Here is a 12,691-nt window from a genome sequence, read left to right as displayed (position 1 = left end):
TATATATAAAATTATATAAACTATTGTTTTTTTTTTTTTTTTAACTTGTTAATTAGTTGGATCCGAGATTGACTTCCTGTTCTATGGTTATTGTCATAATTGCAGCATGGATCCAAACTGAAGTGGTCATTGATCTGGAGTCTCACAAAGATATGAATTTTTTTTATTTTTACCTGCATGTATTTTTACATTTAGTTCTGAGTTCAATAATCTTTTCCATGGTTACTGTCACACAATAAAAATAATTTCCGAAATTAATCCACATTTCCATTCTCACTGAACTGCAGTCTTGTGATAATTACAAACGTGACGACGGGTTGAATTCCAATTTTTTTTTAATCCTTATAATTTTCCAATTTGTTGGTTCTGCTATCAACTTCCTGTTGTTAACGTTACGCTTGCGGTATGGAGCGAAATTGACGTGCTTGAGATTTGCAAACAAACTGGAACGCTTGCCGTGCAAAAGCATCCATTGGTTACTTGGCTTTCTTGTAGACGTACAGGCTCAGGCAACGTTTTGTCTTTGGCCCCTTCTATCAACACTTTCCTCCTCCTGTTTCCTGCCTTTTGCTTCCTGCTCGTCATCTTTCTTCCCTTGGGTTCAGTGTGCGCGCATAATAATTCGCAAAGCAGGTCAGCGATGAAAAATGAAAGACATCCGCGTGGCAGCATCTCCGAGAGCGGATGGATTTAGACAAATGCGAGAGGTTTCAAGTTAGCGCAACAAAGTCAATGAAGTCGTCGGTGGGCATGGAAATAGAAAATGGCCGCTCATTAGCAGCATTAGGTGCAGCAGCCGCATCCTTTGCATTAATACACACGCTTGATTAAGCACTCCGCCCAATAAACCTGGAATAGCATTGTAGTGTGGGGTTGTACTGCCCTCTTGTGGTGGAATGGCTCACATCGGCTTCCAAATTTCTTTTCCAAATGTAAATTAAGCCAGTAAATACACAAATATGAATATATTATCTCAGAATGAATGAATAAATAAATAAGTTATAAAAGTCAAAGAATAATAATAAAAAACTCAAATCCTGAAATGTTTTGAGAAAAATACGAACAAAACATAATTCAAACAACCTAAAAAGATCTACAAAGCAAAACTCGGTTGTTTCAAAGTTTCTCAAAATAGCTGAGTTGAAAAAAAATGCAATAATGAAATAAAATAAATCATAATATCAAAATCATAAATCATGTGCAGTTCCAAAATTGTCCAACAGATGCCCTTATCATGCCATCTTCCACACACCGACAAAAAAAGACACACGTGACACGCTTCATGTTAGAGAACATGTTATAGAAGTTTTTCTCTTTACAAGCAGTTATACAGGAGGGCCAAAAGAAAACACACGATACGGTCCGTAAACCCAAAACTATGAAAACATATGATTGTCACTCACTTACTGCCAGTCACAAATAAAGTCGAGAAATAATAAATAATCTACAGAAATCTGTACAATATGCACACAAAGAGAGAAGAGAGTAGCTTTGGGTCCCCCGTACAATGAAAAGAAGCGGACGTACACGAGTCGCGACTTCACAGCAACATTCAGCCACTTTGTTTTCTTTTGCTTCTTTTTTTTTTTTACCTTTTAATCAATTCATCGGAGCTTGAAAAAAGCAGAAGGGGTGGGGCGGAGGGAACCAACATAATAATAAGAAAAAGAGGACATTTCATTATTTACATGCGGAACAACCCGTTCCCATTCGATAAATGTTTGGTGCTCGTTGTCTGGTCGGGATCAAGGCAACAAGCGCGGGACGATGAGGAGAGGAGCAAACCAGTGTGTAAGTGTGTGTGTGTGTGTGTGTGTGTGTGTGTGTGTGTGTGTGTGTGTGTGTGTGTGTGTGTGTGTGTGTGTCGGCTTGCTGCCGAACAACACATTTGGCACGTCGGACACGTCGTCAGAGTCTTTGGAGTGTCACTCTCCGAGTTAGCCGGAATTCAAGTATTCCAGGGCCACTTCGTAGCAGAACTTGTACTGCTCCTGCAATGGGGAGGCGGAGTTCAAAATCAACAGGGTTCTTCAACCGGTGAACACAACATGGTGACTGAATGCGTAATTACAATTTGTGTATTTAAAACAAACGGGCCGCGATCTTATGCTAATGCTAATTAGCATCTACGTTGCAATGCCTCTTAAACCTTTAAGCAAAGAATTGAATGGTGGTTCATGTACAACATGGAGGCAGACAATATAAAAGGACTCACAGTCATATACTCTTTATCTTCTGCATAGAACAGCTAATTTTAGTCCTGCACGAGCAGTGTACTACTTTCAACAGGAAAAATATACCTCGCTGAAAAATGACAAGGCTCTCCTCTTCTCCGTAGATGAAAGCAGGGAAATGCGTAAAGGATGTGCATGAAATAATATATGAGAATGTAATCATACCGCCCGAACTGAGTTAGCAAATACGCATATACATTTTGGTAGCAACACACTAATAATGCACTCCTAGCAATAAAATAAACGTCAAACAGTAAATATTTGTACTTACAGACATTGCGTCTTAAAAGATGCAATTCACAGAGAAAAACGTTCTGTCAGCCATGCATGTCAGTATCGGTGGCTGGTATCGGCAGTATTCATGAGCCTCGATACATTGCAATAAGGTTGGTACCAGTAGTCAGGGTGCGCGTCAGGTGTATTAAAAATCCAAAGGAAAATGAAATAAATAAAAGGATGAAGATGGATTTCAAGTCACATTATGGCGCGGCAGTTGCTCTGATAATGTTGATTGCTGCAAATCAAGAGGTTTCCCGCCGTCACTGCCCTAATTTAAAAGTGTGGAGTTGGGGGGGGGCTCACCAGCAGGTCCACCATGTTGGGCTTGTTGTTCCTCAACGTCTTGACAGCATGAAAGACGTCGACGGCACGCTGGTGCTGCAGCATCTCGCACACGATGCTGATGGCGCAAAAGGTACCGCTGCGCCCGCCGCCATTCCTAACAGAGAATTCGTCAGTTCCACGTTCAAACTGCCGCCATTGGAAAACTTGAACGATGTCCCGTTACATTTTTGGCACGGCTGATCGTCATCGTTGCCAAGTGTGAAAAGAAGAAAAATATAAATGTAAAGGGTAATTAAAATATATTAGTGAATTAAATTCACTTGATAAATTTTGATTTACCAATGGTAAGAGAGATATTTATTTTTAATTAATTAAAAACCAAGAGTCATTATTTTCTTATTATTGTTGTCTATTATATATTATATTCTACATATTTAGTTCTATATCTATCTATATGTATATAGATATAAAATTTGTTTTCTGTTAATTTTAAATATATATATATACATTTAACATCGTTACATGTCACTTGGATAGAGAAAGTGCAGGTGCAGTAAATGTATACGGCCACTAGATGGAACCGTTTCCTCTCTAACCTGATGCTGTGAGTTGATGAACTTACAAACAGTGAACCACAGTGCGTCCCTCGCCGCCGTCGTATTCGTCCTGCCACTTGTCCACCTGCCGGATGAGCTTGAGGAAGGAGCGCTTGGACATGGGCGTGTCTCGGTACATGGGCCAGCCCAGGAACTGGAACTGCTGCACCATGCGGTAGCCGTCCTGAGGCTGACCAGGCCGAAACAGCGAAAAAGAAGACGGGTCAGAACCACAAAGCAGGTGTGAGTGTGGGACTGCTTCTAGACCGCTTGGGGGGGGGGGGCAAGTGAGAGAGACAGTATTTTTTTTCTGATTTTGGTCATGTGACATTCTCAAGCTGAGCCCCTTGGACTCAGTGATGTCAATTTCAGGCGACAGCAGATGGCAGCACAAGGCAAAATATCCGTGCTCTGATTGAAATTGATGGATGTTTCTGTTTCATTCATAATCTACAAAGATAATATAAATCAGAATGCTGTGTTTAGACTAATGCAAGCGTACAGAACATATTGTCAAGTAAAATGTTGACATGAGTTCCCTTTTAAAATTTAAATTTAGGCTTGTCACACGACTGATATGTGACTCAAGTGGACTAGTGTGAAAAAAATGGACAGTTGGTGGACTCTTCGCCATATGCCAAGCAAGTGCATAGTGCACATTGTCCGGTTTTCCGGCTCCACAGACAACAAACTATTTCGGTTTTTAAAATTTTTTTAATTGAACCACAAAAACATGGCGCAATTGTCAAGGAGGGAGCGTATGAACACAAAGAACGAAAACGGGTCATAATAAAGGTTTTGAGAATTGCAATTTGCGGAACAGTGCAATATCGGAGCATTTTTATGAATACTAAGTAGTGAATAAATACAGTACAGTATCTGCACCATCACGATACTGGTATCGAAATCAGTGCATTCCTAATATAGACCAATAATTACCGATCGTCTCGCAGGCCCCACTTCAGCTCAGGATGCTAGGCAATTGTCTAAGTTGCCTGACTTGTTAGGTCACGTGCGTGTGTGTGTGTGTGTGTGTGTGTGTGTGTGTGTGTGTGTGTGTGTGTGTGTGTGTGTGTACGTGTGAGAGAAATGCGAAGGCTAAGTGCGTCGTCCCTCCTGGGAGACGAACATTGATGGATGAGCACGGTTACTGCGGGAGACGCGCAGTTAAGCAATCAGCAAAGAATCCAGACGATCTAAATCGCACCCAGACACGTCGATCAATATCTGCTGTCAGCGATCGCATGTGATTGGATGGGCCCGGACGCAGCACGCGCGCACAGAACGTTTGGTGTCATCAAAGCTTTTAAACAGTGTACAGGTCGCGTTTGAAGTCAGCTTTCGCCGTTGTTGATGGACATGGAAGTGGAAAAAGAGGGTTGAAACTATTTTGGGGGATTATTTGGTCATTTCAGTCAATTTCATTACGCATCTGCACAATCAACTGGATTAAGGATTACATTTAGAAAAAAAAAATGAAAATTTGAAGACTTTTTTTTTTTTATGTTTTTCTATGTAAAAAAGAAATCTTGAAAGTATTTTTTCAAGGAATAAAAAAACACAAGCAAGCGACCGGGGTGGCGCCGTCAAAGAACAGAAGGCCTCGGCCCCTGCACAGCTTGAACGGACAAATGGTGGCGACTGAGTGGGACGTGTGAGGTGTGTACGGGCAGAATAACTTGCTGGGAGAAGAAAACAAGCTCGTTGGAAAGACGGCAAAAAGACACGAGAGAGAAAAAACGAGCAACTTTTCTTGCACTTACCCGTGCTGCGTTGTAAATGCGGAATATTCTGCTGATGATGTCCTCTTCCAGGTCGGCGGACACAAATTCCACCTGGATGGGGCCGTGACGGTGGACGCCGTTTTCGGGCCAATACTGCGGGCACAGCTGCAAACAAACGCAACACGAGGCGAGTCGAGACGAGACGTTTGTCAGACAAACTTGATCGCCTCCAAACGGAGAGTTTTGGCGAAGAGGTTCAATTTGTGAAAAAAGACGTAACGTCGAGTGAAACTGACGTCACATTCGTCTCGCGACCGTCATGGCTCACCTGTCACCTGTTTTCTGGGTCTGGTCACGTGACTTTGGCAACGTGATCCTGTGGGCATTTTGATGCTCATTTCAACAGAAGGTAGCAGTACAGGACAAAATGGGCGGTCCTTAAAGTTGATTTTGCTGCTTAATTCTTATTCTACAAACGCAATAATAATCTGAATACAATTTTTAACCCTTTCATGCACCCTGTAACCTGATAACATGATAAGCTGTCCGCTGTAGTAACCGCAAAGTAGTAACTTTGGACTTGACTTTTACTTTAAAAAAAAAAACAAAACTCAAATGAAGGCATCAGTCATATTTGTCCTTTCAAAATTATGCTTCCATCGCTTCCTAGGAGATGGCTGAGTGTGTGTACGTTGGGTGTGTGTATCCCACTTGTGGATCACTTACACGCGAAAGGCCATACTGAGAGACGCTCGGTCACACGGCGGCGAACAAACAAGAGAAAACAAGCCCACTTGAGAAGAGTTGACAATGCACACACTCCCAAGCGCGGGTGTAATGTGTGTGTGTGTGTGTGTGTGTGTGTGTGTGTGTGTGTGTGTGTGTGTGAGAGAGAGAGACAGACACGAATACAGACAGTGATGGTGAACACAGCACGCTGCCTCGCTGCCGTCGACAGCTGCACTTCCTGCCTTTCCACATTGGTGGGCTACAGTGAGAATATTGAATGAAAGATATATCCCCCACCCACCCCCACCTCCACCCCCGTTTCACTCAGGGAGGGAGGAAGACACGAGGAGGAAGAGTGGGAGGAACGCTGGGCTTTGATGGGCGGGTGTTATGACAGAGCCTCGGGCTGAGAAATATGGAGAGCGACCGGAGTTGCTCGCTCAGCTCATTGACAACACACGCACACATCGCTATTTTCCCACAGTGCACTGCTACACAACACGCCGAGGCCTCCGCTGGGACCACATTTCCAAACTTCTCCATGTATTTTGACCTTTTCAGATTTTAAGATCAATTTTACTGTCTTACATTTTTATATGTATCTCCCCTCATTCAATATCAAAATCATATTCACACATTCAAAATTATTCATCAATGTTGATATTAAAAATGAAGCCTCAGACTAAAAATTTACGTTAAACCCCCCCCCCCCCCAAAAAAAAAGAAGTACAAAAAATAAAATAACTATTCAAGATGACACCTTACTCAGGGATGGGCATGCTAACTGATTAGTAATTATAAATCATTCATCATCATCAATCATAAACATGAATAAATTCCTGAGATTACAAATTAAATTGAAACCAAGCCATTTATCAGTTCGTTTTTTTGATATCACAAAACCTTGGGGTGTGTAGATTTTCAATATCCACTTAACCTGATGTCCCGTCTCCATTACGGCTCCGACTCTGTGAAAAGCGCATTTTTTGCATACCTGGGCGGGGTCGACGTCGTTGAGCATGACGATAGACGTGCAATGGTAGTCCAGCACCAGCCTCCAGAAGTCTTTGACCGTGTTGGGTAGAGGATGCTGCGTGACGATGAACGCCGACGGCTGCTTGTAGCTCTGCCGGGATTGGACGATGGCAACAGGTAGACGTTTGAAAGATTTCGGACAAAGTTGGAAGCGCACAAACGTTAGCGCATAATGTATAAACTCCATCATGCAGTGTTCCGTTGGAGGAGACGTGATGTTTCTCCAAAACGCAGCCACCATCTGGCAGTCAAAGCTGACACGCCAGACGGTCGCTTTGACCAAAGCGACACGTAAGAGACAGAAACCTCTTTCCAGGCCATGACTGTTTACCAACTTTTTTTTTTTTTTTTGCTATCTTTTATCAAGTCAAGTATCAAGTACAACTTTATTGTCAAATGTGCTGTATGTGCAACATACAGCTCAGATGAAATTTCTTCCGTCTCACAACAAAAAACAAGAGGAGCCGCTGCGGGTGCCCGCGCCGCCATTTTTAACCCATGCTATTCAGTTTGGGGCCATTATTGCATGCAAACTTTTCTTGACCATTCGTTTCATGTCAACTGGCTAAAACCCATGCTAATGATTTTGTGGGCCACCCTCGTTGACAAACTCTACATTATGATACTTTGAATGAAAGACAAGTTCGGATCAAACTGCTGCTAACACACGAGCTACATTGTTTCAAAAGTCTTTGCTAGTCTTTACGGAAAACACACCCCCCCAAAACATTTTTTCATTGCTGCTCGCTGCTAATATTCATGCTAACCCTCCCGGGGCTACCAGTCTTTCGCGTGCGAGACACTTGCGCTAAAATGGGTGAAAAAAAGGTCACGTCTTACGTCCATGAGGGCGGCGTTGATGTAGTTGGAGCTCTCGCCGTCGATGGTGATGAGGAAGGGCAGGCAGCGATCGGGCGGCAGCACGTCCATGCAGCGGTTCTTCTCGTGGTTCCTCGGCAGCAGCGCGATGCTGCAGTCCTCCACCCTCAGCGTGGGGGTCACCATGTTCAACGTCTGGACCCAGGGAAAGAAAAAAAAAATAACTAGCATGCTAACAGTGTGCAGATATTGGGAAGGTGACAATGTGGGCCTACCCGGAATTCTTCCTTGATGGGGCTGGAGTTGGTCTGCGGGTCAAGGCGGTTCATGTCGTAGTAGACGGAGCGGAACTGTCCGGCGGGGATGGTGGTGTCGCCGCACAGGCACGCTTCCAAGATGGCGTCGTGGATGAAGACGTACTGCTCCTGCGAGACAGGGCATCCTCATTGCGAAGCCGTCAGGGAATTGAGTACGGCACAGGATAGCGAGGCCCAAAACTGAGCGCCTTCTTTAAAATGGCGCAACGATGCCCCCTTTCGAGACCTTTCCACGAACCGACCGTGTTGGTCCCCGTGCACATCCCCAGGCTGTTTACTCTGACTAATGTTTGTCTTTGGTTGCATTTTTTAAAGGTCACATGACATATTTTGCTGCGCTTGGTTATCACTGCAGGACCTACAGTACCGCCAATACTTTGACCTTTTAAGAACCCCCCCTGACCCAAATTCACACTGACAACCAACCCCGTTGCTAGTTTGCATTTTGAGTGCCTCTCTTACTGTTCTGTTCAAGGCCACGTGCCCCCTTTTATATTCGACAGTTGGTGCACCCCCTCTCAGCCTGTTTAAAAGTGATAAAAAACATGAAAATAGGGCAATTTTAACCCTTTCATCCAATGAAAGGGATGAAGATATATATTTTTTTTGTTTTGAGGTATTCATTGATAAAACCAAATGTTTTAAGCATTTCTACATGGTTGGTATTTTTTTTTAAAATTTGATTCATTCATATTATTCATTGATGATAATCAAGGAAACCAACAAATCAAGGGGACAGTACAAGAAAATCCAGCTTTTTAGGATCATTTTTTTGGGGGACGTATCACCTTTTGAGACGTCTTGTATCAAATTGAAATTTGAACCCAGAAAGCAGAGCTAGCTTGTTTTGCACAGAGCAAAAATGAGTATTTTCCTGATTAAGCAATAACTAACTGTGCTTAAGAAAGCAGATTTTTGATCGAGTTCGAATATGTAGGTGAACCTAATGAAGTGGCCCGTGACAATAGGACGCAAAACACGCAAAAGGGAGCAGGCTTCCTTTTCCTCGCGCAGCCATCAGTCAAGCCGCTGTCACGGTGACAGCGCTCGGGGCTTGATGGAAATCTGCTCTGAAGTGACATTTTCAGCCGACACCCGCTTGTCGTCTCCCGGTAAAATCTGCACGCACGCACAAGGTCGGCGATGAGCGGGATTCACAAGAAAACACGTGTCGCTATTTAGCTAAACCTCATGTGGAATGCGACCTTTTGACCGCAGCGCAGTTGTCGCTGCGGCGCTCGAGCCGCAATCCACCGAGCGGCACATCGCTACAAACTAGCTGGCAGCCAATCACGGTGGGGCAGGCAGACGAGTGACAAACACCTGCAAGGCTGAAGAAAAAAAAATGTCTTTTTTGGTATACTTTGAAGGTCACTGAACATGAGGAGTTAGTCAGCATGGGTGCAGTAGCACCTCTGAAATGTTGGCCCATTAAGGACAACGATGCTTGGTGATTCAGATTTTACTTTTATTTATTTTTTTTACATTTATATATTTTGTCATTATTTCTTCATTGTTTCATGCTTTTAATTTTTCCTATTTTGTGTATTAAAAAAATGCAAATATTGCAGGAATACCAGAAAACAATCATGGATAAGTAGATCAATAAAAAATTAATACATAAATAGATCAAAAAACAATAATGAAAATAAATATGAATTGAATTCAATTATTTTGATTAATTTACACATATTGTTAAATGTTGGAGGTTTTTTATGAATACTTTTTATTTAGAAAATCTAGAAAAAAAGTATAATTTTCTACACTATTTTATTTTGTTATTATTTCATACTTTTGCCTTTATTTTACAATATTATGTATTCCAAAACTTAAAAATGAAAAACCTCAAAATAAATATATAAATCAATATACACTGATTAACGAAACAAACATTTTCAATGTTTTTTAGACAATGGTAAACATTATATATTATTACTTTTTTATTATATATTTTATTTTGTGATTTTCTATACAACAAAAAATGAAAAATATCACAAATCAGAAAAAAATCAAAATCTTTGCATGCTTCTTCAAACATCAATTAGCAATTAAAAAAACAAGTTATTCATAATAAAAATTCTAAGAACCAGCACTCTAAGAAATAAAAAGCTAAAAATTCAAATGCAAAATATTTTGCTCCAAACTCTGCGCATGCCAGTGAAGAAACGGAAAAGGGTCGTGTGGATGGGGGTTCACTTTGAAGGTCACTGAACTTGAAGAAAAGTGAGTCGGGGCGAGCGGCACTCGGGCAGCAGCGGCGCTGACACGTTTTGCCGTTAAGCGCAACGACGCTTGCCGATTTAAAAGGGAATTACGAGCTAACGATGCGTTCAAGTGGTGCCAGATGGCCAACGTTCAGGAAAGTCCTTTGCCCGGCTTATAAGCCTCGAAAGCTCTTTTATGGCAGCGGGAACATGCCAAGCGAGCGTGCGGCGCAATAAACACTTTTTTTGTGGGGTGCGTTCGGGTAAAAGTGGCAACCCACATTTAGGTGAATGTTAAAAAAAAAATCCTGGCGATGTCATGAATTAATTATGTAAAACTGATACGATACGTTGCTATTTGTCTCCTCTCTGTGGCCATTAAACATGTGAGGAACATGGAGGAGATGGGGTAGAAAGCTTTCACAATATTTTGTATTTAATACAGAGTAGTGATGAGTGGGTTCCTTCCGATTTTCCCTGTTCTTTCTCTGCTGTGTGGGGCAGCTGAGCCCATTGCCCCAAGTTGTCAATCAAACCGTTCTGTGCATGACTCGCCATTAAAAAAAAATATATATGGAAATGTGCCCCATGATTTCCGCCTAGCAACAAGTGACATGTGAGACATAAATGCCATTTCACAGCAGATGGTAGAAAAAGCTTTGATATTTTATCTTGAATGTATTGTGAACATGATTGATGTAGTCTCCTTTTTTAGAATATTTAAATGGCGCCTCATAAATTCTGCCCAGCAACAAGTGACAGGGCATTGAGCAGATATGGCAGCATTTCATTGTCAATGGTTCTGAGCAGGAACGTGGTGGCCATCGGAAATTTGGAGAAAATGTTTCCCGAACGGCCGGTGTATTTCCGGGCGGGTCCCGGCCACGAGCGACCCTCGTGCCCCCCGTCGACGATTATGACACGGTTTCAGCCCAAGATGGCCGAATTCCAACATACCCCTCACCCTGGGTGCTTGAAGCAGCCTACCTCGGTCTGGACCATGTTGACCCGACGCGATCGTAGCTCCCGGACACAGTTGTAGATGTCCACCACGCCTTCGCGCTCCGCCATGTCCAGCATGATGTCGATGACGATGAAGCAGCCCGTCCGACCGGCGCCGGCGCTGAGAAGTGAAGGAAAACTTTCAAGCCGGACGACTCGTGATATGTCACCTCAAAACATGAGCGTGAAATCGTTTTTTTGAGGGTGACCTGGTGGTACTGACTAATTGCTGGTTGACATATCATTTCAACATTTTGTGAGACTTCCACTTACACCAGAGCAGAAATAGCAGAAAGTTGCCTCTCAAGCAAGGCAGAATGAATGTACCTAGCAGGAATGGAGTTGTATGTGTCCTACGGTCCAGTATTGACTGTTTTTCAAACACACGCTTGAGTGTTAATTGGTGACTTTGCTCAACGTACCTGCAGTGCACCACCATGGGCCCGGCATTGCTCAAGGTCTTGGACTTGACGCGGCGGATGAAGCCCAGCAGCCCCGTGGAGTGGTATGGCACGCCGTGATCCGGCCAGCCGGTGAAGTGGAACTGACGGATCTCCCGGATCTCGTGAGCGCCTCGCTGAAGAGACGGTGACGGACAGGCGGTCGCCGTGGTAACACACACACACACACGTGGACACCCGTTAAAAAAAAATAGGCCTGCAGTTGTGAGTAATTACACTGGTCAACAGCAAATTTGAATCAGGGAACACTTTGTGACCCTAAATTTTAAAAACGTCTTCACCTTTTTCGATCACATCGGGTTTTTGAGATGTTTTCATGTTTTGGTTATAAGTTTGACCTCCAAAAGCGTGGGCATTATGGATTTCACCATGTGTTTTACAATTTACATGGGGATTCATCTGTTTTGAGTGGGTTAATAACTGGTGAGGGGCGGGGCCAATGTGGTCGTGCAGCATCAAGCGTCAGGTCGACTCTTTTTGGACCGTGGATTATTTATTAGCGTTCTGTTGATTTCGACAAGTTGGCGTGAACCCTTGTCGGGGCGTCACCGTACCTTCTCCACGGCGAAGGTGCGGATGACGTACTCTGAAAGGAGTTCGGTCTCGATGAGCGTCACCTTGATGTCTCTGTAGATCTCCGTGTCGTCCGGCCAGTATTTACAACACTTCACCTAAAACAGACAAAGAGGCACATAAATCGCATCTGATGAGCGCAGTAAAGCCGCACAGTGCGCCGGTTGTAAAAAGGATAATTGGCACGACACGCTGCCGCCTGATGTCTCGGCTCTTTGGTCACGTCAGAACGAGCCGGGCGGCCCCTTGTAAAACCCCATCGGCAAAGGGGGGAGGAGGAGGGAAGGCGTCTCCATTCGCACGTTATTGCTTCTCATCCGACGGTGCTTCGGCCATGGCGAAAATGAGTTAAATGGTACAGAACTTGAGCGGCCGGGGAGAGAGAGGACATGAAAAAATGCATGAGGGGAGGGAGGTGGCGGTCCAATAATGA

The 12,691-nt window shown here is 43.5% G+C and overlaps 1 protein-coding gene across 1 annotated transcript in view; it reads right to left on the bottom strand.

The window, feature by feature from the left end:
• Positions 1–1,279: 1,279 nt before the first annotated feature.
• LOC109524158 (protein tyrosine phosphatase receptor type M) overlaps positions 1,280–12,691 on the bottom strand; it is a 157,626-nt gene continuing 146,214 nt past the window's right edge. The window contains exons 25-35 of the mRNA XM_019883806.1: positions 12,240–12,356; positions 11,647–11,801; positions 11,210–11,345; positions 7,977–8,126; positions 7,723–7,896; positions 6,842–6,973; positions 5,158–5,283; positions 3,421–3,584; positions 2,817–2,952; positions 1,866–1,991; positions 1,280–1,809 (exon numbers count right to left, since the gene is read on the bottom strand). Of these exons, the coding sequence (XP_019739365.1) occupies positions 1,938–1,991; positions 2,817–2,952; positions 3,421–3,584; positions 5,158–5,283; positions 6,842–6,973; positions 7,723–7,896; positions 7,977–8,126; positions 11,210–11,345; positions 11,647–11,801; positions 12,240–12,356 (1,344 nt within the window). The 3' untranslated portion in view covers positions 1,280–1,809; positions 1,866–1,937. The remainder of the gene's footprint in view (positions 1,810–1,865; positions 1,992–2,816; positions 2,953–3,420; positions 3,585–5,157; positions 5,284–6,841; positions 6,974–7,722; positions 7,897–7,976; positions 8,127–11,209; positions 11,346–11,646; positions 11,802–12,239; positions 12,357–12,691) is intronic.

The sequence above is a fragment of the Hippocampus comes genome, unplaced genomic scaffold, assembly GCF_001891065.2.
Source record: "Hippocampus comes isolate QL1 unplaced genomic scaffold, H_comes_QL1_v1.1 scaffold159, whole genome shotgun sequence".
NCBI lineage: Eukaryota > Metazoa > Chordata > Actinopteri > Syngnathiformes > Syngnathidae > Hippocampus > Hippocampus comes.
Note: the sequence above shows the minus strand (reverse complement) of the source record. Positions and strands in the feature narration are given on the sequence as shown.